This window comes from Apiospora phragmitis (genome assembly GCF_038363925.1).
Source record: "Apiospora phragmitis strain CBS 135458 chromosome Unknown utg000001l:1.0-2902119.0:1.0-2906034.0, whole genome shotgun sequence".
NCBI lineage: Eukaryota > Fungi > Ascomycota > Sordariomycetes > Amphisphaeriales > Apiosporaceae > Apiospora > Apiospora phragmitis.
In genome coordinates this window covers 2,255,181-2,278,874 of record NW_027117399.1, presented here as the reverse complement: position 1 = coordinate 2,278,874, position 23,694 = coordinate 2,255,181, and the positions used below count along the sequence as shown (strand labels likewise).

General features: G+C 53.5%; 6 protein-coding genes across 6 annotated transcripts; 5 read left to right on the top strand and 1 right to left on the bottom strand.

Moving 5' to 3' along the window:
- Nucleotides 1–2,292: 2,292 nt before the first annotated feature.
- Nucleotides 2,293–4,573, top strand: PG994_000685 (uncharacterized protein; the record flags this gene model as incomplete). The annotated part of the gene is given in 4 exon segments (XM_066852094.1): nucleotides 2,293–2,303; nucleotides 2,382–2,777; nucleotides 2,834–3,902; nucleotides 3,917–4,573. The coding sequence occupies 4 exon segments, from the start codon at nucleotides 2,293–2,295 to the stop codon at nucleotides 4,571–4,573; spliced, it is 2,133 nt and encodes a 710-aa protein (XP_066722726.1).
- A 1,666-nt stretch (nucleotides 4,574–6,239) lies between these two features.
- PG994_000684 (transcription factor Tos4) lies at nucleotides 6,240–7,740 on the top strand (the record flags this gene model as incomplete). Its single annotated transcript, XM_066852093.1, has 2 exons — nucleotides 6,240–7,706; nucleotides 7,735–7,740. 2 exons carry the CDS (start codon nucleotides 6,240–6,242, stop codon nucleotides 7,738–7,740), a joined length of 1,473 nt encoding a protein of 490 aa, XP_066722725.1.
- Nucleotides 7,741–8,997: 1,257 nt separating this feature from the next.
- On the top strand, nucleotides 8,998–9,264 carry PG994_000683 (uncharacterized protein; the record flags this gene model as incomplete). The annotated part of the gene is made up of 1 exon (XM_066852092.1): nucleotides 8,998–9,264. One exon carries the CDS (start codon nucleotides 8,998–9,000, stop codon nucleotides 9,262–9,264), a length of 267 nt encoding a protein of 88 aa, XP_066722724.1.
- Nucleotides 9,265–10,035: 771 nt separating this feature from the next.
- PG994_000682 (uncharacterized protein) lies at nucleotides 10,036–13,011 on the bottom strand (the record flags this gene model as incomplete). Its single annotated transcript, XM_066852091.1, has 1 exon — nucleotides 10,036–13,011. The coding sequence occupies one exon, from the start codon at nucleotides 13,009–13,011 to the stop codon at nucleotides 10,036–10,038; it is 2,976 nt and encodes a 991-aa protein (XP_066722723.1).
- A 1,969-nt stretch (nucleotides 13,012–14,980) lies between these two features.
- On the top strand, nucleotides 14,981–19,932 carry PG994_000681 (uncharacterized protein; the record flags this gene model as incomplete). Its single annotated transcript, XM_066852090.1, has 3 exons — nucleotides 14,981–16,030; nucleotides 16,081–19,620; nucleotides 19,696–19,932. 3 exons carry the CDS (start codon nucleotides 14,981–14,983, stop codon nucleotides 19,930–19,932), a joined length of 4,827 nt encoding a protein of 1,608 aa, XP_066722722.1.
- Nucleotides 19,933–21,279: 1,347 nt separating this feature from the next.
- PG994_000680 (calcium/proton exchanger) lies at nucleotides 21,280–22,890 on the top strand (the record flags this gene model as incomplete). Its single annotated transcript, XM_066852089.1, has 3 exons — nucleotides 21,280–21,839; nucleotides 21,916–22,492; nucleotides 22,519–22,890. 3 exons carry the CDS (start codon nucleotides 21,280–21,282, stop codon nucleotides 22,888–22,890), a joined length of 1,509 nt encoding a protein of 502 aa, XP_066722721.1.
- Between the last annotated feature and the right edge of the window lie 804 nt (nucleotides 22,891–23,694).

Sequence of the window (23,694 nt, the reverse complement as noted above, 5' to 3'; positions counted from 1 at the left end):
GTATCTAGCCAAGATCAACCCGGCGAGCTTGCATATATCTCCTAGCCTCGAGCACTAGGGTGGAGGTCAATGCGACATATCATATCACATAATCACATTTGATCTGCGCATTGCACGTATAACGCACTACTTATTACCTACTCTATGAGGGACGCCACCACGTCTCGCCACGGTGTCTCGAAACAATGCAATGCAATGGACTTCCCCAGCTAGTGAGCGAGCTTGCACCACGAATCTGACGACGACGGAGAAGAAGAAAACGCACAGTTCCAGCCTCTTTGCCTGTCAGCATGTCGTGGCATCGTCTCTGACTTGCTTGTTTCTTTATGATGCTGGGAACCATTGCTCCGGTTAATGTAAGTACTTATAGGTGATACGTAGGACCGGACATCTCCCGTTTCTGCGGCCGCGCAACCGGTACAGATCGTTCTGCAGCGCGCAAAACAGGAAGGGGGCAATGCGACTTCAAAGGCCGAAATTTGATATATCGCACTCAATGCTGTATCAAGCCTTCTCAAAGCGTCCGGTGGCAGACGCCGAATGCCACAGTGCCTTGTTTCGGCTATGTACGAAACATGTATGTAGGGTTGTAGGAAAGCGACCCCTTCAAAAGAATATAATAATAGAATTTACACAAATAAGGAATAACCTATAAGTATGTAAGTAGGTATGTACTCCGTACATACTGTACAGATATGTATGTCGGCAATTTGTAGAGTGAGTGAGTGACTGGACCCGTTGCGTGGATGTCTTCCATCAAATGCTCCGCTAGCAACGGTTGGACCTGGCTCCAGGGGCCGCCTGGGGGGCCCTTGCTGCCAATGTCGTACATGTGGGCTTGTCGAAACTTTTCCGAACAGATTAGAACAATGGAAATCGGTTGTGCGCTGACGCTGGAGTCGACCGTACGTTCTACATGTGTACCTACTTATTTTGAGAAGGACTGATAGCGGGGTGGCTGGCCCCTTGAATCTTCATTTTGCCGTGTGTGTGTGTGCAGGTGTGCTTACTCCTGAATTCGACACTGCTGCAGAAGCGCTGGGGATGGCAATTAATTCCCAGCCCAAGCGCAACACCTGGACCCAAGAGAGCAGCGATTGGCACGGCATGAGATCAGTGGTGCGGAGAACTCGGGCTACTCGGACAAGGGCCCCTCATATCAGATGCAAATATGCAGGTCGACGAGAGAGCCGTCAGCCGTGTCCGACGTAGGTGATTGGCATTGGATGGTGGTGTGCACCCGAAGGAGCCAAAGAACATGCAGCAAGCAGCAGCAGCAAAAGCCCCGAGGACTGATTCTCCTGTTGTGTTCCCGCAGACATGTCAAACACACGCAGCGTGGCAGTAAAGAGATTATTGCCAACTCCATCATGGAGGCTCCATGCCTGAAGCTGGAGACCGCCGATTGCGACCCCACCCGAAGTTGGGTCCGCCGACGAACGAGCAAGTAGTGCTAAAGGTGGTCTTCCCGACTTAAGCAAGTCCTTTCTTTTCCGAGGCCCTTCCATTGGTCACGTCAGACCGGCAATCGTTGCAATCGGGGGGCGGACGACCGTTGTAAAGTACTACCGTACTAGAACCACCACCACTTACAGCAAAGCAGGACAACGTGCAGTGGTGGTAAGCTTTCAAAACTCGGCAAGTCTCCGTCCATCCATACCAGCTGACTTTGCTTGCTCCTCACAACCCCATGTCTAGCCTCATCCGAGTCGCACACACTAATAACGTGTACATACCACTATATGCAATGCATATAAGACTTGATAGTAATAATGACTAGTGCGCCTGTGTGTGTGTGTGTGTGTGTGTGTGTGTGTGTGTGCATCTTCCTGACCAGCCAGAAGCAGACCTGATGAGTGAGGGGGCGAGCCGAGCTCACCTCTGTTCACACCGTTTTCCACGCCGACTTCCTTCTGGTCTTGTCTCAAGGAAGCGTGGGGTGTGTCGAGACCCTTGCCAATGAATTATAAACTAGGACAGGGATAGCCCACAGGGGTAGCTTGCCCCAGTGCCCTGCAGGTTTGCGCTCGTCCAGATTCAAACCTTTCGATTGCAATTAAACAACCTTGGTCCCCCTTGGAACGGTCCAACCCTGGTCTTATCAAGAGTTCCGAATGGTTTATGAGAGGTGACATCCTCGCTGGGCCTCTTCGGTACAACGCTTCCTCAGGGAATGACGCTTTTACACCCCTCCACCTACAGACTCGTAATCATTTTGAGAGCTGCATTTCTTTACCTATACAAGAGCTCACCTTGAATACTTGGGCATCAGGTTGGAAGACCGAGAATAATATGGACTGCTTGTAAGTTCCAACATAAGGAAGAAGCTTGCTGCTCCTTATATTCCGAATAGGCCACGGCTGACACGACCTACCCTCAAGCACAATAACCACCGATTGTATAGAGCTGGGAAATACGATATCAAGGGCCACCCTTGTATTAAATGAATTTGTTCGCGAAGTGCGCGAGGCGAGGTCGGACCTCGACGCGGTCTCGCGGGAGCTGCACTCGCTGCAGGGCGTCTTAACCCTCTTGAAGGAGGATGCGCCCAACTTGCCCTCCAAGATCGCGGCCCAGACGCCAGCAATACTGCAACAGTGTAACGCCATAGTGGATGAGCTCGACACAAGTCTGTTAGCGCTCGGCAGCCCCGAGTTGTCAAGACCGGAAAAGAGGTCCCGGTGGCTCTCGGTAGGCAAGCCGCACATTGCCGACTTGAGAAATGATCTAGAGGCGCATCGGGCGACCGTTGGACTCGCTCTCGACCTCGTCGGCACGTAAGTCGACTTACTTACACCTAGCTTAACGGCCTACCGCTAACTTGTCGCTTTAGCACAAGCGGACGTGATCTGCATGATAGCATGGATGGTGGATACTTTGTCGGCATGGAGAACGAACGATGGCAGACGGAGGTCCGAGGCGAGGCAATCCGAATCATCGAGGAGATGGGGCGACTTCAGTTTCGGCTACCGGAAGAATTCGAGTCAAATGGAGCCGAGCACAACCTCCAAACGTACTTTACCGCCCTCAAGACGTACGCGGACTCCTTGATCATAGGCGACGTGGGGGAGAATGGCGCCTACATAGGGAGCGGGTCGTCATTTGGTGCGTATGTTGGCGACGACGAGCCTGACGCCGCGATCGAAGCCAGCCAGGGCCCGGACAGTGCAATTGAGGTCAGCGACGGGGAATCGTCGTCGAAAGCAGCAAAGAAGACGATTCCCGAGGAGAAGATTGTGCGCGAGGACCCCGAAGAAGAGAAGATACCGACTCATGCCGAACTCTACGTCACAGAGGTGAACACCTTGATGGAAGAGATGATGACAGAAGAGGGCTCGAGCCGGGCGCCGAGTCGAGTACCGAGTCGAACGCTAACCCGAGCAAGTCGAGCGATAAGTCGAGCGTCTAGTCGAGCACGTAGTCGAGCAACTAGTCGAGCGCCAAGTCAAGCACCAAGCCAAGCACCAAGCCAAGCACGAGCACCAACACCTCCGCCAAAGGACATCAAGCGACTCGACAGCCGGCGGAAGACCATGATTACCCCCTTTGCTTCGCTCGAAATGGCACCCGAGGAGGCCTTTGGGGTCGTGACCGAGATAACCTCCAACGGGAACAACGGCAAGGGCCAGAACAACCCCAAGAGCCCCAAGTTTGGGAGTTTCAGCGTCGGGCGCTTCTTCGGGCACATGCGGAACGCCATCTCGGAATCGTCGTCCACGAAAGACGATCTGCACTCCATGCTGGACGACAACATGCGGCCGTCGACGCCCATCATCCAAGCGAGCCTCGTGCGGCGGGGCAGCCGGCGGCTCTCGACGTCCATCAAGAAGCTGCCGCTGTGGACGACGGAGCTCGAAGAACCGGAGGGCCCGTCCACGCCCGGCTCCAACGCCGTGTTCGGCGTGTCCTGGCCAAGAGCATGCAGACGGCCAAGAGCACAGCGAAAACGCACCACAGCGGCAGCGGCAGCGGCTCGTCGCGGCGCGAGTTCCCGCTCTGCATCCACAAGTGCTGCGGCTTCCTGCAGCGCGAGGGGGTGGAGGCGCCTGACATCTTCGCCGAGCCGGGCGACGGATACCGCGTGCAGAAGCTGAAAGAGACCTTCAGCCGCGCGCCCAAGTACGGCGAGGACGTCAACTGGGACAACTACGGCGTCTACGACGCGGCCGACATCGTCATGATCTACCTGTCGCAGCTGCCCAAGCCGCTCATCGCCGAGCCGGTCGCGAAGCGGTGGATCGCGCTGTCGCGGCAGGCCAGCGTGAGCGGCTCCAGCTCGACGCGGACGGACCAGTGCATCGACTTCTGGGAGGAGGCCCTCGGCGGCCTGCGGGGGCCCGGCCGGGCCATCTTCAAGCTCTTGCTGAACCTGTGGTCCGCGATCGCGGACGCGGCCGAGAAGAACGAGATGACGACCGAGAGGCTCGCCGGGACGGTCCTGAAGCCGCTGATGCACACTTCGTCGGAGAAGTACAGTACCGATTATATGCTCGGACTGGCGTTCCTGATCCGCAAGCGGAGCGAGTATACCATGATGCTAAACCAAGGCAGGCCGAGCCGGGCTGCTTTTTGATAGTGACGGTATCGGTCGGTGTTTTTTGTCTTGGGATTCTCACAGCAGGCGTCCTTTTTCTTTTTCATACCTCACACTATCGCTTACCTATTTCTTGGTGGTTTTCTGATCTCTTCTCCCTTTTTTGTTATATTTTTTTTTGGTTTTACTCTGATGTCTGTCTACGGGCAGAAGTTTCCCCAGGTCTTCACTATACCTGAAGGAACGAAGATACCCCCGAGGAGTTGATGAAACTTGTGAATGCTTTTATGCAGAGGGACAGTTTTGAATAATTGTCAAATGCAAACAATACAAATGATGCAGTAGTTCCTCGATGGGACACAGCACAACCTGGGTTTGGGTTGGATTATTGGATTTATTGGTTGGTTGGTCTGGTGGAGACGCGATTTGCAGGAGGCTGGACTCTGGATGGATTCTCGCGAGCCCTGCTGAATGGATAGGATAGATGTGGTGCAGCTGCAGCTGCAAGTCAGGATGAGGGGTTCATCAAAGATTTTCTCATCTCATAAACCAACCCCCATGGAGGTTCTCACAACCCAATATCTTTATGAAAACCTGAGTACTTCTGCTCTGAAAGTTATTCACCATATGTACTGTGTCATATCTAATAGAAACACTTTGAAATGACAATGCAGGCAAGTGTCAGCAACTCAATAGTTCGTTTCAACGCACCACGCTCGGCCTTTAAGTGATTTCGTTGTCTCGGCATGCACGCATTAATGAGAGCACGCAACACGCGCTCGTGGCGGGGGCCCGCCTGACGTCTAACCCAGCCCACCGGGTAGAGCCCCCCCAATCAGAACGAAGATTCAAACCTTGGGCTGCATTTGTTATAGACTTCACCTGTTATTCCAAAAGAGCAATGATGTTCTTTGGTCGACTATGACTATGCAAATCATAAAAGTAGGCCTATTGCAAAAGCAGCACTGCCATATCATGCCATGGAGATGTGCTCCGTCATCAGCCATCAGCTTGAGGCCCGTTCAATTTATTATAGGCGATATTAGTGCCCTGTGAGCTCACTGGACCGCAGCGCCTACCCCACTGTAGGAGAACACGGCTTAGTGGTCTTTTTCCTTCAATTCTACGCGCACCGCGCCCGCGTCTCGACCGCGCCGGTCCCTCCCTTTTAAAACCGGGCCAAAGCCAGCTTTCCATTTTGTAGGGCAAGACATCTCATCTCTCTACCAAAAAGTAAAGCGAGCGTAGGCCGCCTTCCACGAGACCAACTTACCTACCACCCCCGAACCAGAAACCCGACCACATCTGCAGGCCATTGGAAGCGAGAGAAGATAATTCTTCAACTCGTGCACCTGTTTACTTACTTTCTGGCTCTCGACATCGGCTTGCTCAGAGTAGATCTCTGCCAACACGCTCCCTTTCCCAAACGTCGAAACCCAATCTGGCCTATAAGTGTGGAGTGGTTCGTTAGAGCACTTGCTGGTGTGCCAGTGACGCGCCTTTAGCACCGCGAACCCCCCTGCAAGCCAAAACGCGCGGGACTTTGCTACTGCAGCAGAACGTGATATTTCTCCTCCACCACCTTTTCTCACCACGCAAACCTTTTTGGTCCTTTTTGGTCTTTGGAACAAAAAGTGCCTTGGAACTCTCCATTGGTATGATCGTTGGGAAATAGGACAATATGTCACTCTCACCTGTGAAGAAAATGGCACCTGCTGCAGAGGCATCGGAGCCTACGTTGCCGGCTCTCGTGTCGAGCCCTTCCAAGAAACGACCAGCTCCCTCTCTACTACCGCCTTTCGAGCCACTCTCGTCCTCGCCTGGGTTCCCGCGTCCTCCCAAACGACAGGCTCGGACAGGGTCCATTGGGGCCAACAATTACCTCAAGTACCCGACGCCGGTCCCGACTTCGAGTACTGGAATTCTCTCTTCATCTCCGCCTCATGTCCACGGCCCCAGACCGAGCCTGGTACGCACTCAGTCTGCAGTTTCAGAGCGAGCTCCTCTTTCCGCAGTGCCCTCGGTCGACCTGAACGAGAATGGAGAGCCTCTGCTCATGGGCCGTTCCAGCAACTCGTCTCATTTCCAGCTTACCGCCAACCGTCTCGTGTCACGCATCCATGTCAAGGCTCGATACATTCCAGCTGCCGACCCCGTCGAGCCGCACAAGATTGAGATCATCTGCAATGGCTGGAACGGTCTGAAGTTGCATTGCCAGGGCAGAACATGGGAACTGGCCAAGGGTGATACCTTCACGTCGGAGACGGAGAATGCTGAGATCATGTTGGATGTACACGATTCGCGAGTCATGGTGCGGTGGCCTAAGAGGGACCGCCATGATGCTGCTGCGAACCTGTCCGACTCTTCATGGGATGACTCGCCCCGTGCCAGACCCAACCGCCAGGGTTCCGTATCGGACCTGCTCCAGTCCAGTCCTTTACGCCGCCAGACGCGTCTCAAGTCGCCCGAGTCGCCCACCCCCTTCAGCAAGTCCTCGTCGAGTATAGATTCGCTACTTGAGAATGAGGTCGGCGAACCGGTGCATATCTATGAAGACCCGGATGCAGATGAGCCAGAGCTCCCGACGCAGGTCATGCCTGATGTCGACGTGTCGTTTGCACAAACCGAGATCACCAACAGCTTCTCGAGTGACCTAAGTGAACTTGATGACGAGAACGACCCTGACGAGGAGAACGATCCCATCGTGCACTCCTTTGGTCCCTTCGGCGCCAACCTGACTAACCGCCTGGCGGGAATCACTGCTGCAGGCTCGCCGCGTCAACCTTCTCGTCTTGCTTCTGGTAGCACAACGGCACATCCCTCCATTGAGCCGGAGGAGCCTCTTAACGTGAATATCGATGTTGATGCTGTCAAAAACCACGTGATCAACCAGCTCGCGTACTCCCGGTTGTCGTCGAACCCGCTGTCGGGCATATTGAACAACCTGCCGTCTGAGGAGAAGAAGGACCTAAGCAAGAACGATCTGCGCAGAATCATCGAGTCTACCGAGTGCATCGGCATCATCGCTCGGCAAGGCAAGGATGCGGCCGGAAAGCCGTTGGAGAGCGAGTATTACTATGTGCCCGAACGGGATACGGATGACTCGCGACGTCTCGCCGTGACTGATGGTCTGAGGAAGCCAAGCCTAAGAGCTTGCAGGAAACAGCACAAGGTAATTTGCCATAATCCTGTCCAGAGAGAGATGAGTTGGGCCTATGTTAACACATGTATCAGCAATATTATTGGAAACGCCCAAAGACCCCTTAGGTGTCGAGGAGAAGATGTTGAGTTTTGAGATGTCACGTTGTTGTGACGGTGCTCTCAGTTGCCGTGGTCAGAAGGCGTGGGCGGCGCACCGATACCCCTTTCACTGTTCGTCGTTCTGGTATAGGGACAATGTTCTCCCAACATTGTCGCCTGTTTGTGCATAGCCAAAGGAGTTCTTGTGGCATTGGGGAGGTTCTTTTCGGTTCATTGTATTCTATTGTTGGTGGTTGGGTATTGAGGCTTTCACGCGACTATGAACAAGTCGGCCTCGGCGTTTGATAGATGGGGTCTATCAATGCTCGGTCAATGCAGAGTATAGGCAGGCTATACAATGAGGCGCAACTGTCATGAAGATCATCTGCTTTGCTGGCGAGATTCCCGAAACCCCCTTGAAGTCAACAGTCCCCAGCAGATCCTCACGGACTGAGGTGATAGTTGGCCTTGGTAGGGAAATCATGAGGTTTAGATCAGTGCAGGGGCACAGTAGCAATCTGCACAGAGAGCTAAAGAACTTGTCGCTCTGTGAGATTTCATGAGTTCGGACATGATAGAAAATATAATGTACAAAGTTATGGAAATAGTCTAGTTTGCTCGGGGTGGCTGAGGCTGTTTGTCTAATGAAGGTTCGTTTGAGGTTGATTGTCTGCTTACTCATCTTGACGTACCGGATACTCGGATCCACCACTATCGATATCTCCCGCCGATAAGCGTCAAATTGCATTGCTCGCAGCTACCCCGCACGTTTGTGCCCATCTGTGTGGTTCCACAGCTCCTTCCCCCGCTTACCTGTCGGTCTAGCCCAGCTCCAGCCGCCGATTCCCCACCATGTATCCACCATTCAAGCTCCATACCTCCCACTCCGTAGCTGCTCTTCATCTCCAGCCTAGAACGTACCACACCACCATCTGCGAATATCGCGAGACTTGGGATATTATATATACTTAGCATAATCCTCTACCGTTGTCAGCTCTTCACCATTAATTTGTATACCTATCCTCTTTGCAAGTCGTCAGCTTCGATCTCGCTGTTCCTCCCGTTCCTGATTCAGTAACAAACTACATCATCATCCCACGCTCTGAGCGGAATCCTGTGAACTCTGTCGTACAAGTCCAGCTTTCTTCTTCTTCCTCTTCATACTACTGCTACAAACAAAGCCAACCACTCTCTGCCAAAACCTACCTACATCCTTAGCCACAATGTCCTCCAACCAAGAACAGCAACAACAACCCACCCACATCGACACCTCGTCGTCCGCCGACCACCAACAGCCCGTCACGATCCCCGCCGCCCCGGCGTCGCCGCAGCTCGAGAAGGCCACCGCGCGGGCCGCTAAGGGCGCCGAGTCGTGGAAGCCGTCGTTCGCACGCCAGCAGAGCTTCAGTAAGGAGGAGCAGAAGCACGAGCTGCAGATGACGGGCCTGGGCAGCGTCAAGGCCGGGGGGCACGGGTTCACCGAGAAGTAACCAAACAAAGAATGGAACAGGATAAGGAGTGGAGGAGTGGTGTGACAGTTCGGTTTGATCTGACTGGTTGTTGAGTCGGGACAATACAGGAAAAGGAAACATCAGTGGGAGGTGGTGTGGTCTTCGTTCTTCTGGTTTTGTGACTTGGTGACTGCGGGGCAAGGGGGAAACGGATGGTTGTGCTCAGAATGGAATATACATGGCACAAGTAAGGATCAAATGGGGCATTCATGTGGGCATGGGCATTGAAACGGTTGCATTGGTATCGAGCAGCTACAGATTGCTGATTTGGTTGGGAAGAAGCTCTGGTCATAACATCCTACAACATAGGAGCTTTCCTCGGGCTGCCGTACTAGCTGTGACCTAATTACCTATGGGGAGACAAATCACCGCGTACAAGATTGGACATCAATAGGATCATTACGAGCTTCCGACAACCGATTCAACCGTGATTTTACAAGGCTGTTCCACATCCCACGACGCTTCAGTTAAAGAGTAGAGAAGCGAATTCTTCGATGCGAGCTATGCCAAAAACTCAATAGCTATTGTACATACGAGTCGCAAATATGAAAACCCCAAGAAAGCAAACTCATTTGTTACACTCCGGTTGCTCGCAATAAGAAAACCCATCCCTTAACATGAACGACATTGTTAGGAAAACCCTACCCATTTACTCCTGAAATCATTGCAATAAGTTCGCATGCCTGACCACAGTGCGGCCGATGCCGAATCCAGGGAGTAGTTGCATCATCTGGCATAACTTGCAAAGTGCTAAAAGCCCGTCGGCCCCTTTCCATCAATGCCGCCCGTCGAGAAGTATTCCCCAATGACCCCCAACGCATACGAGACCCCAGCGACCGACACGCCGCCGACGAAGATTCTCTTTATTAAGCTAGGTGTCTTTTTCTTCTTCTTCATTCCTCTGTCAGCATACACTTTGGGGCCACTGAAGACGGGCTCCTCGCGCCTGACATCGATATTGGATCGGAACGGCGGGGGCGGGGCCCGGGGCGGCTGCTCCTCGACAAAAGAATCATTGTAGTTGACAAACCCGGTCGGCGAGGCAAAGGCCGCAGCACTAGGCAGAGGATCCCGGCCCATCATGTCGATGGGGTTGACAGGAGGAGCGGCGGCGGTCTCCGGTGATGATGGAGGTGTTGCTGTTGATGTCGGGTAACCCTTGCGGAAAACAAGAGGAGCAGCAGCACCAGCAACATCAGTGTTGGACTCGGACTCGGACAATGTTGACGTGCTTGGCTTGTGCACCTTGCGAAAGACGAGAACGTCGCCGCTCCCCGAAACAATCTCGAAACCCTCCGCACGCAACGGCTCAAAATGAGGAAAGAACTTGGTGGGGTTCGACAGGCGGACGAGCACCTCACTCGGTGTCAACGGCGCCGCTTGATCTGGTACAATAGAAGTAGTCTCAGCAATGCTGACGTTTTGCATCGTCGGGTCGTAGGCTAGGATCTTGTAGATGGTGGGTTCGGCAACATCTGGAGGAGGGGAGGTTGGAGACGGAGATCTCGGGGGGATAGTTACTGGGTTTTCGGGATTTAGATCTCCGTACTTTTTCGTGTTGTGCGCTTGTGCGGTATCACGTCCATCTTCATCTGATGATGCCTTCATGCCTTCTGACACTTCCGAACCTGGGTCAGCGTCAGCTTCTGGTTGTTCTTGTCGACTCACTGGACTCTTACTTCGACTCTCGGCCGGTTCGCCAGTGGCTGCAGCAGCTTTCATTCGACCCAGCGCGGGCTCCACGTTGGAGTTGAAACCATGCGTCATATTATCAGAGTAATTAACATCCACTTGTCGTGCTTCGTGGGCGGGGATTCTGCCAATCTTCTGCAACAGTTCCATAGCCTCCTCCGATGGGTAGCGAAAGATCTTGACGGACGGCTGGTCTTCCATGGCTCTCCGCCGGGACCGCTGGAGGCCTGCACTTACTTCCCTGTCGATGGCGTCGGATACGGCGATGTAGCCGGTCATGGCCTGTTCAAGGTTCTCGCGGTTTTCCTTGTTCGCGTCGAATTCCCCGAGACTCTTCTCGACTGTATCTTGCGCCACGGGGGCTTTCCCGTCTGGCTCCTGGTATCGGTATGCTGCCTTGTACTGGTCCAAATCACCATATTGCTCAAAGGGCTCGCCTTCCTCTGCGCGCTCGGTCTCCTTGAACACGTCGGAGCGATACTTATCCAGGTCTTCGTACTGCTCGCCTTGTTTGGCCTCGGATTGCTCCTCTTGATGAAGAAAAGGTTGATACTTATCCAGATCCTCGTACTGGGGCTTTGCCGGATCAACGCCGTTGTCGACTTGGTCCGTGGGAGACTTGTAATTGTCCAGGTCGTCGTACTTTGGTGCTGACGCTTCATTGGGTACGGCGTCTTCGTTGTGCATATATGGCCTGTATTTGTGTAAGTCATCATAAACTGGATTGGTCTTGGGTTGAGTTGCATCTGATTGCTTGTACCTGAAAGGTGTGTAGTCGCCCAGGTCGTCATACTTTGGTGCAGACTGCGAAGTTGAACTTGCTATCTCGTCATGTTCCGTGGGTCGGTAGTTGTGCAAGTCGTTGTATTTTGGAACTGCTTGCTCCGGTTCATACTTGATCTCGTCATGCTCTGCGGGTTTGTATTCGTGGAGGTCGTCGTACGCCTGGGTCGCCCCGACAGAAGGGGTGTGGATCTCGTCATGTTCTGTAGGCTTGTAACTGTGTAGATCGTCGTATTTGGGTGCAGCCTCTGCGGCGATGTCCTTGAACTCGTCGTGCTCTGATGGGGTGTACTTGTGTAAGTCATCATATACCTCAGCCTGGTCCTCCGGGGGTAGATGGTTCAATGAGTACTCTTCACTTTGAACCCCAGGTTGTGGATGGTATGTTGCGGTCGAGTCACGGCTTTGATAAGGTGCAGCAGACAACGGAGCGATTTCCACTTCTTCATATCTTCTTGATTCCTCTCGAGATGGTGTCCGAATTGAGTCAATAGGAGGCGAAATATCCTCAGGACCACGGAATTTCCAGTACACAGGCTTATATGGGTTGGTCGTCCCGAACTGAGACTTGTATGGCTTGGACGTCCCGGCAGGCGACTCAATTCCCGACTCGGTATTCGACTCGGCAGCCCTGTATGTCTTGCGAATTACCTTGCGATTGGTGATTGGGTCGATGATGAAATCCTCTTCTGGCGAGGCGCCCGCCGAAGAACCCTCTGCTGTAGACGATTCATGGCGCGTGCCCGCCCGCTTGATCCCCTGAGAGGTTTGTTTGGTCCATCGGTGTATAACATCGCCTAGCGGACTCGTCCATGTGCTACTGGTAGATGTAGTCTTCTGCGTATCATCATCTTTCTGTTTCCCCTCTTCGTTTGGTGCATATTGTCTTCTATCATAGCTAACCATACGGCTGCCGCAGAGCGAAGCTCCAGCCTGCCAATACTTCCCGATGACACGTCGCAGTGCTGTCTTGGCGTCGTCGGTCAGCGGGTTCTGGTCCCATGACGATTTTCTGTTCTGCGACTCGGCATATTGGTACTTGATCATGCGTTGGCGGCGACGCGAATGTCTTAGGAACCCCGGGCCGAAGTAGGATGACCATATACCGCAGCGGTACGAACGGGTTTGTTGGTGGTGTCGACCCTGCAGCAACAACGAAGTGCTGAGCGGTGCGAGCACATTGGAGCTGGATGCTCTGATGTAGAGCGACCCGGCGCCCGGGGACGTTTGCGACACAATGTTGGCCAGCATCGCGAGGACAGGCTGGATTCCAACTACAGTATCATGCTACCGATAGCCGTTTTGTACGCCTAGAGTGATATCAGATATCGATGCAGTCATGCGCACAAGCTTGTTCAGGCCGGACGTAATGCAACGCCGCAGGTAGTGTCAGGAAGAGTAGAAGCTGGAGCTCTAGCTCGTGCGGAGTAGATCACGTAACTTCATCTATGGAATGTAGGTACTTACACGCAAAACAGTTGGTGGCGTTTACGGGGCAGAGAGGGATAGTGGAAGGAATTCAGGAAACAGGGCTGGATGCGATGTGCTTCTTATTCCGGGACTATACTACGTGCGTATAATCGATGGTAGTAATTGTCATACAATTGACAGGAAGTACATGAAGGTTGAGAAGATGGGGAAGTTGAGGTTTGAAACTCGCTGAAGCTCCATCCGGGTTGGTTTGGGGGATGTCCCTTCACTGCCACCAACTCCAACCCAACCAACCCATGCATCCCTTCTGGCCGGCCGTGGCTGGGCTAACGAGGCCAGGTGCCAGGCAACGTTCGGCTTCTGGACACTGCATGAGCATACACCTCCGTGACTATTACTGCAGATCAGAGATACATGGAACCACAGCAGTGAGGGGTAACAATCCTACAGTTCACACGCTGTACACACACACTGGATTGATAGGAGAGCTCCCTCCATGCTTCCTGTCAGCTGCCCTCAATGATACTGATATCTATCGACCCTCATCATGCGCCCTAGAGCATGCAAATCCGGGGCCGCACTTGGGAGGGTCTGGGTTAGCTGGCATCTGGACTCTGGACGTGTGTTAGTCGGTCGGGGTGTTTGCGGGGTATGGATCGGTTTTGGGTGTCTCGAGTCCCGGGTGTCTAGTACATAGCAGCTCATCCTTGTCTTCGAGCTGCATGCGTCATTGGCCTGTGCATCTTAGTTGGAGCCCTGGATTTTAAGCCTTAGACTGTGATCGGCTCGTTCTTCTGCCACACTTTCCAGTCCATTACTGTGCATAAATTAGCACCATACCTAAGATGTACTGCACAAAAAACATCACAATGCTCCAAACCTTATGGTGGCAGAAGGCTCAGCACGTAAGCATGCCGTTGTGCCACCGGAAGGTTTGGTGCTCCAACAGCTCAAAAAGGGCCTAAACGCTCGCGGTTTACCATATACGGCTAGATCCGAGCCTATTTCTAGGGTGGTACGAGAGTTGCGCTGCATAAGTTGAATGAAGACGTAAGAGCTGTTTTCTCACCCAGAACAGGTCTAGCGTTTTCATATAATCTAGCACGCCCAGGGGTAAGTGTATCTGTGCTGTGGCGTCGTGGCAGAAGGAGAAAATAATATGGAAATAGGAACGAGCCGATCACGGTCTTACTTTCAGTGCCGAATGCTGTTCGTGCTTGATGATAGAAATACAACGACGCCAATTTACATTCAGTCTTTTTCTAAAGTAAGAATACAACACAAAGGTATTGATCATCTCATTAAAATGCGAAATACTTGGATTCAAGAGTAGCTGCCTTTGACTTAGGCGGGCTGCAGAACCTGTCTCGGCCAAGCTCGGACAGTGCTTAAAATATCGACATGATTCCGTGACAGTAGTTTCCATAGCTTCGGGCTGACTCAAACGGCGATCACAGATCAACGAATAGAAACTCTCCCGTATAAACCTTATTATACGATCCAATTGAGCATCATATGGCACAGGTAGAGTGAGTTTCAACACAGACACAATTTTCTTGATCTTCGCCTACCGCTTCTGTCGCATTGATCTACTTGGACAATTTCGCGCTTCGATTTTGATGACGGCAAGTTGCCCCGCCGTGGGGTAAAAGCTCATCGCAGCAGAGGAACCAAAAGGGCTTTTCTAAATACCTAGACAACGTCACACCAACACCCGCCAACCCGAGCCTCTTTATACTTCAACAATATACTCCAACAAACCGCTGTCCATAACAGGCAAGTCACCCAGATGAGTCGACGAACAGCAAAAGCCCAGGCCGCCAGCGGCAAAGCGGCCTTCGCCGCCGCCGGGGCCGGTGGCTTCGGAGCCTTCTCGTCTGCGTCCAGCGGAAGCAACCTATCCTACCTGTCGGAGCCCCCGAACTTCGCGACCCTATCCGACGCGAACGCCGCCGTTTCCTTCAAGAACCTGCTGAAGAAAGATGCCACGACCAAGGCCAAGGCGCTGGAAGAACTGGTCGCCTTCGTCGAAGCCCACCCCCACGAGCGCGACGGCGGCGCCGAAGAAGCCATACTAGACGCCTGGGTGCAGCTGTACCCGCGCATATCCATAGATAACTCCCGGCGTGTCCGCGAGCTCTCGCACACCCTGCAGCTCGAGCTCGTGCGGTCGGCCCGGAAGCGCATGGAGCGTCGCATACCCAAAGTCGTCGGGTCGTGGCTGGCCGGGACCTTTGACCGCGATCGGGGTGTAGCTCGGGTGGCTACCGATGGCCTGGCCTCGTTCCTCACGACGCTGGAAAAAGTATCCCAGTTTTGGCGGAAGTGCCAGACGCAAATATTGGAGTACGCCTCGGACGCAATATTAGAGACGGTAGACTCGCTGAGCGACGAACGTTCCACCAACGCTGATGATGCTGAGGCCAAGTACTACCGAGTTCTGGGCGGAAGCCTCGCGCTCGTGCTCAACCTACTAGAGAAGCTCGACGTGGCGGACATCGAAAAGAACCAGGAGAGCTACGATACGTTCTTTCAATCGGAAAAAGTCTGGACCAGCGCGGTCGTCAACGAAAACTTTGTAAGGAGACAGTCACATCAGATGGTCCGGACCTGTCTCGACAAAATGCCAGGCTTGATCGAGGCTAGGCTCCCACAGTTAAGCAGGATATACATTGCAGAAGGCTTGAAGAGCGATCAGACAGGCTCCGGAGCTGATTTTGTTGGAACTTTGCTCGCTTTGACAGCGAGGCATCCCACTATTTGGACCACAGATTACAAAGCGAAGAAATCACCCCTTTCGCGCTTACAGCTATTTCTCGGAAAGGGCTCCCAGGCGGCAGTGCGTCGCATTGGGAGTCGGTCGATAATCTCCTCAATACCCTACCTCAGGGCATACTCCCCACCGACTTGGAAGGGGCTACGAAGTGTGTAGAGTCTCTGAGGGCGGGCGTCGTAAGAAGGGAAGAGCCTCGCAGCAATGCGGTTGCCGCATGGTCGTGCTACCTGAGTCTCGTCAGGTACTTCATCCTGAAGTTAGACACAGAAGGCTCGGCAACCAAGTTGGTGCAAGACTGCCTTTTCCCACTCACCGAGCAATACCTATTCCCTCGCCCGGAGTTTTCGGCCTGGGCCTCTGGATGTCAAGTACCAGTCGTTATCAAGGCGTACACTTCATCCGCTGTATCGCCCAACAAAGAAGTTGTGCAAGCGACAGAGCAACTTTGGGAAACGTTGAGAGATCAGTTCAAGGAGCGTATTAAGGGTTCTTTACCTGAGGCGTCGAAGGATCATGAAAAGTCCCAGAAGGCTATTGCTGACGAAGGCGGTCGTTGGTTTGCATTGACAGGGAAAATCCTCGAAGGTCATACGAAAACCATTGCGACCGACCGGCCTATTCCAGATATTCCTGCGAAACCGTCGGTAGAGTTGCTGGTTGACGCGCTCAAGCTATTGGAGACTAGACAATGGAAGCCCTTCGGCGCAGCCGCGACAGTGCAATCGTCTTTCAAAAGCTCTCCTTTGCTGTTTGAATCTCAGCACGCCGATGAGTTTCTGCGTCAGCTAGAAGCTGTGGTGTCGACAGGTGGTCTCGCCTTACTGAAATCACCCAGTGCGCCCTATCTTTTCTCGAGCATTGTTGACCTAGGCGAGGTTCAGGGGCGCCAGGCGGAATTCACCCGAGTATGGAAGGCCATAATCGCATCCGTCCTGTCGGCGGATGATAGCAAGTTGGCCGTCCAGGCAGTGACAATGCTTACTCTCAGCAATGCCTCGGCATCGCTAGCCCATGAAGACGAGGTCCTCCAGGAACACCTTGTCCGATTCTGTCTCGATTGCACTGCGGGAGCCCGTGATGTGGACTGGAAGCTGTATGACGGCGTGCTTGGCTACAGCGCATTGACCGATGAGTCTACCAAGAAGTTGATCAAGGAATTGGTGCACCGCATGGTCAACCTTGACGGACAGCCGACATCCGGAGTCTGCAAGGGACTCCTGCTAATTGCGCAGAATGACCCGCAGCTTCTCTCCTCGGACGACGAGGTTCACATGTCCCTGATGACAAGTATTCTAAGCCTGTCAGAGCAGTCCAGTGATCCAGACTTGATAAGCCTGAAAGCTCTATTAGACAAGCCGTCCACGAAGCCCAATAAGATCGAAATCATCCAGCACAACCTGAACGACGCCAGTATTAGTTCTCTCACCATTGAGACGCTGGTACAGCAGGCAATGCATTTGGGAGATGCCGCCGCTGATGCCAAGGTTCTGGAGTCGATAATGCCAGATGTCGAATGCTGGAAGCAAGAGCTGGCATCACTGTGCCAAAATTTTCCAAACCCGTCGCTATCCCTTACAAGTAGTCTAGCAGGTTCGTACTTCTTGGTTGCGCCTGCTTCTCCAGAAGCCACAGTAGAAACGAAGCGAGATCGAAGTGGTTGCTCCATCGCAGGCAGAATGACTATCTACTTATCCAAAATACTTTCCTCTGGCTTGGATCTTAGCCCACTCCCATCCGAAAAGCAGGCCGACCTGTTAATATGTCTAGGCGTCACCGCGGAGATTGCTTCAGACCAGCTGACGGTGATGGAGGAGAAGAGGGTTTGGGCATCACTAGACAGCGAGGCCACACAGTCATATGCCGAGGACCTCGTCTCCTCGTCTCGAAAGTTGTTAAGCTCAATGACCGATGATGTCGGTGGATGGAGAGATGGCTCTGGCTCTAGAAACTCACAGCTCGCCCATGCTATCTTCAGCAGATTGATGGATACCACCAAATTTCCAACCACCCTCGGCCTCTATCATGCTCGCGTACTGAGCGAGTTGGTGCAAGCCCTGACCGAGAGGCACGGGTTCCCTAGTTCTGCCGAGGATTGGTTGAGCCAGTTGCAAGTCTTGAAATCAAGTCCTTCGACCATTCTTCCAACCACTGCCATCCTGACGGGCGCTGGCGAGACCTTGTCCGCTAGCAAAACCGTCAGCAACTTCTGCAATCGGCTTGTCAGCGACGTTGCCGGAGCTAAGTTGGAGTCTGACAACACATTAGGGCTGCTGGTTGTGCTCAATGCATGCATGCAAGTTTACGAAGCAGGCGAATTGCCTGTGGCCAATAACCGTCTCGTATTTGCGGTCAGGCAAATCACGTCGTGGCTGGAGACACCTGAGGAGTTGGACTACCGCGTCGCTACCGAAAGTTGCCGTGCGCTTCATTACTTACTGCCCTGCATCAAGGATGTCTATGGGTCGTACTGGGAGCGGGCTATTGACTTCTGCCTCTACCTGTTTACGAAAACGACGGCCGAGCCATTGGATTACCGACTGCCCGGCATCAATGCCGCTCTCCGACTGCTTACCACAATACAAGCTCTGGAGGAGCCAAATGATGACCTCGTCGATGTGCTGCAAAGCACGGCAGAAACCCGATCGGTAGCGCTGTTAGAGCTCTTGAATCTGTCACATGAGCGGGAAACGCAGCCTTTGGAGATTGTCGATACCATGGTTTGCCGACTGGTGGACAAGATCCCGTTGGACCATGTCAAGGATCTCTCGGACCTGTACGGTCTAGTGGCAGCCGATTCGAGGAATATCCAGACAGCCGCCTTTTCTGTGCTTCATAAAGCTCTTCCCGCTGCTCAGGAGCAACTCTCTCTGGATGTGCTCCTTGACAAGAAGACTGCAAAGCTGCCCGACGAGCTCCTGTCGCTCCTGCTGGAGGCGCCGACTCTGGAAGCGTACTCAGACGAGGCGTTGGCTCGCTTCCCTACTCCCATAAGGTCGTATCTGCTGTCGTGGCATCTCGTCTTCGACGCATTTCGAGCAGCATCGTTCAAACTACGTAGCGATTATGCCGACATCCTCAAGAGCGAGAACTACATCGAGCCCCTCATGGAGTTCACCTTTGATGTACTAGGCCATTCAGCAGCGAACGGGTTGAATCTCGACAAGGAGAACCTGACAGCGGAGCATATAACCTCATACGACATCAAACTGGCAGAGACGGAGATGGAAGAGAAGAACATGCAATGGCTCCTGGTCCATCTCTTCTATCTTGTGCTAAAGTATGTCCCAGGGCTGTTCAAGGCGTGGTACATTGACTGCCGCTCCAAGCAGACCAAGATTGCGGTCGAGAGCTGGGTGGCCAAGTACTTCTCCCCGATCATTGTGTCGGAGACGCTCGAAGACGTGACGAAGTGGGCCGAGACACAGGAGGCGCCGGCCGATGACGAGAAGGAGCTCATCGTCCGGGTCAGCCGCGCGGCCAAGGAGATCTCGGTGGGATACGAAGTCGACGAGCACGAGGCGTCGATTGCGATTCGGGTACCGCCGGCCTTCCCCCTCGACGGCGTGGTGGTGATAGGGGTCAACCGTCTCGCGGTCAGCGAGAAGAAGTGGCAGGCGTGGATCCTGGCCACCCAAGGCGTCATCACCTTCTCGGTAGGTTCCCAATCAATGCAGCTAAGTATAGAGAAATTTAATTGAGCAAAATATGGATGGCTAACACCAGCGCAGGGAGGCAGTATTGTCGACGGGCTTCTAGCCTTCAAACGCAACGTCAATGGCGCCATGAAGGGCCAGACCGAGTGTGCCATCTGCTACAGCATCATTAGTAGCGATAAGCGGATACCAGACAAGGCCTGCGGGACGTGCAAGAACCTCTTCCACAGGTCCTGCTTGTACAAGTGGTTCCGGAGCAGCAATCAGAACACGTGCCCGCTATGCCGGAACCCTATCGACTATTCGTCGTAAAGCGCGCACGCACGCATCAATCACGGTGTACGGGGGAAAACAAAACGCCTTCGATCGGGACATTGGGATCGGGACATTTGGGGAATCACATTTAGCGTCATAGGATAGATATAGTCAGCAGTGATGATGAGGTCTACAGTACAAGCTTCTCAAGCTTTTGCCGAGACCTGTTGGATTCCTTGGTGAAAACCTTAGCTCCTGGTCCGGACGTCAAAATATTATGGTTAGTGCCTTCTCCAGATTCTTGGGACTACATGCAGTGCTTAAACTAAAAGCAAAACCACTTAAAAATGTACGTACCTCCAAACCAGAATATCAAGCGCGCAAGCGCGCTTGATATTCTGATTGCTGAGGATAAATCCCCAGAATCTGTTTCCTCACTCCCAGTCCCGGTTGGGACCGTGGAGATCTTTGCGGAATCACTGCTGATGCCACGTACCCTACTCCGTACAGTTCTATGTATTTGCTTCCGGCTGACAGTTATTCAAACCCTTTTGTAACCCATCGTGATGAAGGAGATCGGGGGGGGGGATTAATAGTTCATTTACTGACTTGTAGAATAATGCTGCGGAGGGTTCCACACGATGCAGAAATTGATGCATCTAATTTTATCTCAGCTGTAGTAAAGCCAGGGGCTGGCTATTTTCTGCGGGATGATGTCAATCTGGTCCGTCCAGGGTTTGCTTGATTAGTCTAGACCGCCTCCGTGTACATATTTCTTCCGTGCCAACTGGCCCATTCCACCCATTGACGTGGGAGGTGAAACGTACGCCAAGCCATGGAGCATGCTTTCTTTCTGGTCGTGTCCGCCAGTCTGACGGGGGAAGCATGTCTTGGCATCGCGAAAAAGACATGTCTTGGTTCCCTGTTCGCTGGCGGTACAGGCAGGACAGGGGGGCTGGTAGCTTGCCCAATTTGAAGCGAAACGAAACCTGGTCGATGATGCTGCTGCTGCTTGCTGGACAACGAACGGGCTGCCGTTCTCGTCTCTCGCTCGTTATTGTCGTGTTTACTCCCTTCAATTGATTGACCTGAGAAAGTATCCTTCTGGGTCTTTGGTTCCCATATTTCGACTGTCGTTCGTTCCACCAGCACCGTGGGTTTTATTGTGAAGTCCAGGCGCCGGAGAGGCCTCTGTCTCACAGCTGATCGCTCGCCAACCCCGACTTTTCTTTTCTCGATCGAGAATGCGGTAGGGTAGCAACAGCCAAACCCGCTTACGTACAAGTACAAGTAACTACCTACATTTGTTTCTTCCTTGCTGCGAAGTCAGTCCTTCCACGGACCCCGGGTAAACAAAAGTCGCCAAGCCTCCGGAGTTTCTTGTTGTCCAAGCAAGCAAGCAACATGGCCGGCGCAACATCGACAGGCCGCCGCCAGCAGAACGGCGGCGTCGAACGCGAGAGGAGCCCCCGCCGGTCGTCGCACCAGAGCCGAAGCGCCTCGCGCCGCCGCGACAACAACAACAACAACAACAACAACAACAACAACAACAACGACCACTACGCCAACGCCTCCCTGCCGCGCACCCGCCACGACATCATGCACGGCGGCCGCCGCGGCTCCTCCCACCACAACGGGGGCCACCGCGAGGCGCCGCGGAAGGACGGCCTGCGCGGCAAGATCCCCATCAAGCAGGAGGGCGAGAGCGGCCGCACGGGCATCCACCCGCTGCACTTCTTCCGCATCATCTGGCGCTCGACCAGCTGGCTGTCGCGCGCCGTCAACGTGCTCTGGCCCATCGTGCCCGCCGCCATTGTGGTTTACTTCGTCGTGCCCGAGCACCACCTGCTCAAGTTCATCCTCGCGTACATCGGCATGGTCCCTGCCGCGAATCTTGTCGGCTTCGCGGGACAGGAGCTGGCGCGGAAGATGCCGCATATGCTTGGGGTTCTGACTGAGACTACGTATGTTGTTGCTGCAAAGCAAGCCCTAAATAATCATGTATACCCGGAACTAACAGATTCTCTTCTATGTATATAGGTTTGCTTCGGGAGTCGAGATCATCTTGTTCATGATGCTTCTAGCGCAGGACAGGTTCATCCTGATCCAGGGAGCCATCCTGGGTTCTATCCTGGCGACGATGCTGCTCTGCCTCGGCATGTGCTTCTTCGCGGCCGGCATGCGACGAGACGAGGCCACCTTCGACGAGGCCATCACCGAGGCGGGATCGGGTCTACTGCTGACGGCCGGTATTGGTTTGGCCGTCCCGACCATCTTCGAGCGCTCGGTCACGGGCACGGCGGGCCTCGACCCGGCGGTGCTCGAGCAGAAGATCCTGGACATCTCGCACGCCGTGGCTATTCTCTTGCTGATCTCGTACCTCGTCTTCATCTGGTTCCAGACCAAGACACACGACGGCATCTTCAATGCCATCTTCGAGCACGACGAGCGCCGCGACCACGACCGCGAGAAGGACATCATGAAGGACAAGCTGACGCTCACGGAGTGCATCGTGGCCCTCGTCGTCTCCATCGCGCTCGTGTCCCTGCTCGCGTACGCGCTCGTCGACATGATCGAGCCGCTGATCGAGGAGCACGGCGTCACGGACCCTTCATGGGTTTGATTTTGGTGCCCCTGGTCGAGAAGGCCGCCGAGCACCTGACGGCCATCGACGAGGCCTGGGACAACCAGATGAACTTCGCGCTGTCGCACTGCCTCGGCTCGACGCTGCAGACGGCGCTGCTGAACGGACCGCTCGTGGTTATCGTGGGCTGGGGCCTGGGCAAGCCCATAAGCTTGGACTTCCAGATCTTCGACATGGCCATGCTGATCTTGTCCATCATCGCCGTCGGCAACTTCCTGCGCGACCAGAAGTCCAACTACCTCGAGGGTTTTCTTTGCGTCATCCTGTACGTCGCCATCGCCGTCGCGGCGTTTTACTTCCCGAATGTGCACGAGGCCGCCAGTGGGGGTGACGGGGCTGGCGGTGGCGAAGGGGGTGGAGGAGGACATTGATTGGCAGGCATGCTTGTACTCTATTATTATCTGTGTGTCCGGCAATGTTCTTGCCTCTGCTATATCGGCAGCCCCCTGATATGTTTCTGTCTCTTTTTGATATTGCGAACGGCATGCGATGGGAGTTTGTAGGTCAGGATTAGCGTTTCGGGTTACTTTTTCCGCATACACAGTTTGGTTTGAAGTCACGATATCCGGTACTTTGGCGCGGGTTTGCGAGGTTCGGTATAGAATAGATGGAGATAGGATATATCCTAGAGCATACGAGGCAGCATACTAGTATCCCTCATAGTCCTATTGTTCATATTACACGCTTGTGATCTGAAGTGCCTCATGTTTGGATAGTGATTAGCATTCATACCTTTTGGGAGGTCACTAGAAGCAGACTCAACAACTACCAATGATATAGCGTCAGACAAGGTGCGTCTCTTACCTATTCCCGTAAATACCTCGTTACCCTTCCCTCGGCACTGAATGAGACCATCGTCACTCCTATCTTATGGACTTGGAGAAGAGCTTATATAGAGGTGCATTACGACACAATGTCATCGATATCGCCGCCTACCAACATGACTCCAGCAAAGCCAGCTTCTGCTTTTATTTGTATCAACTTTCAAGACCACATTATCCGTACGAGCCTTCTTCCTCTTGCTATTCTGCCGAGTCTACGTCTTTGTCGGACTTGGTCCAGTTGACAGTATGTCTGTCATTGTCTCCTTTTCACGTGCTCCTGTCAACGGGAACGAATCTTTGTGTGTTGCTTTCTGACAGTTTCATGACAATGAATAGATGGGGGTTTTCTTT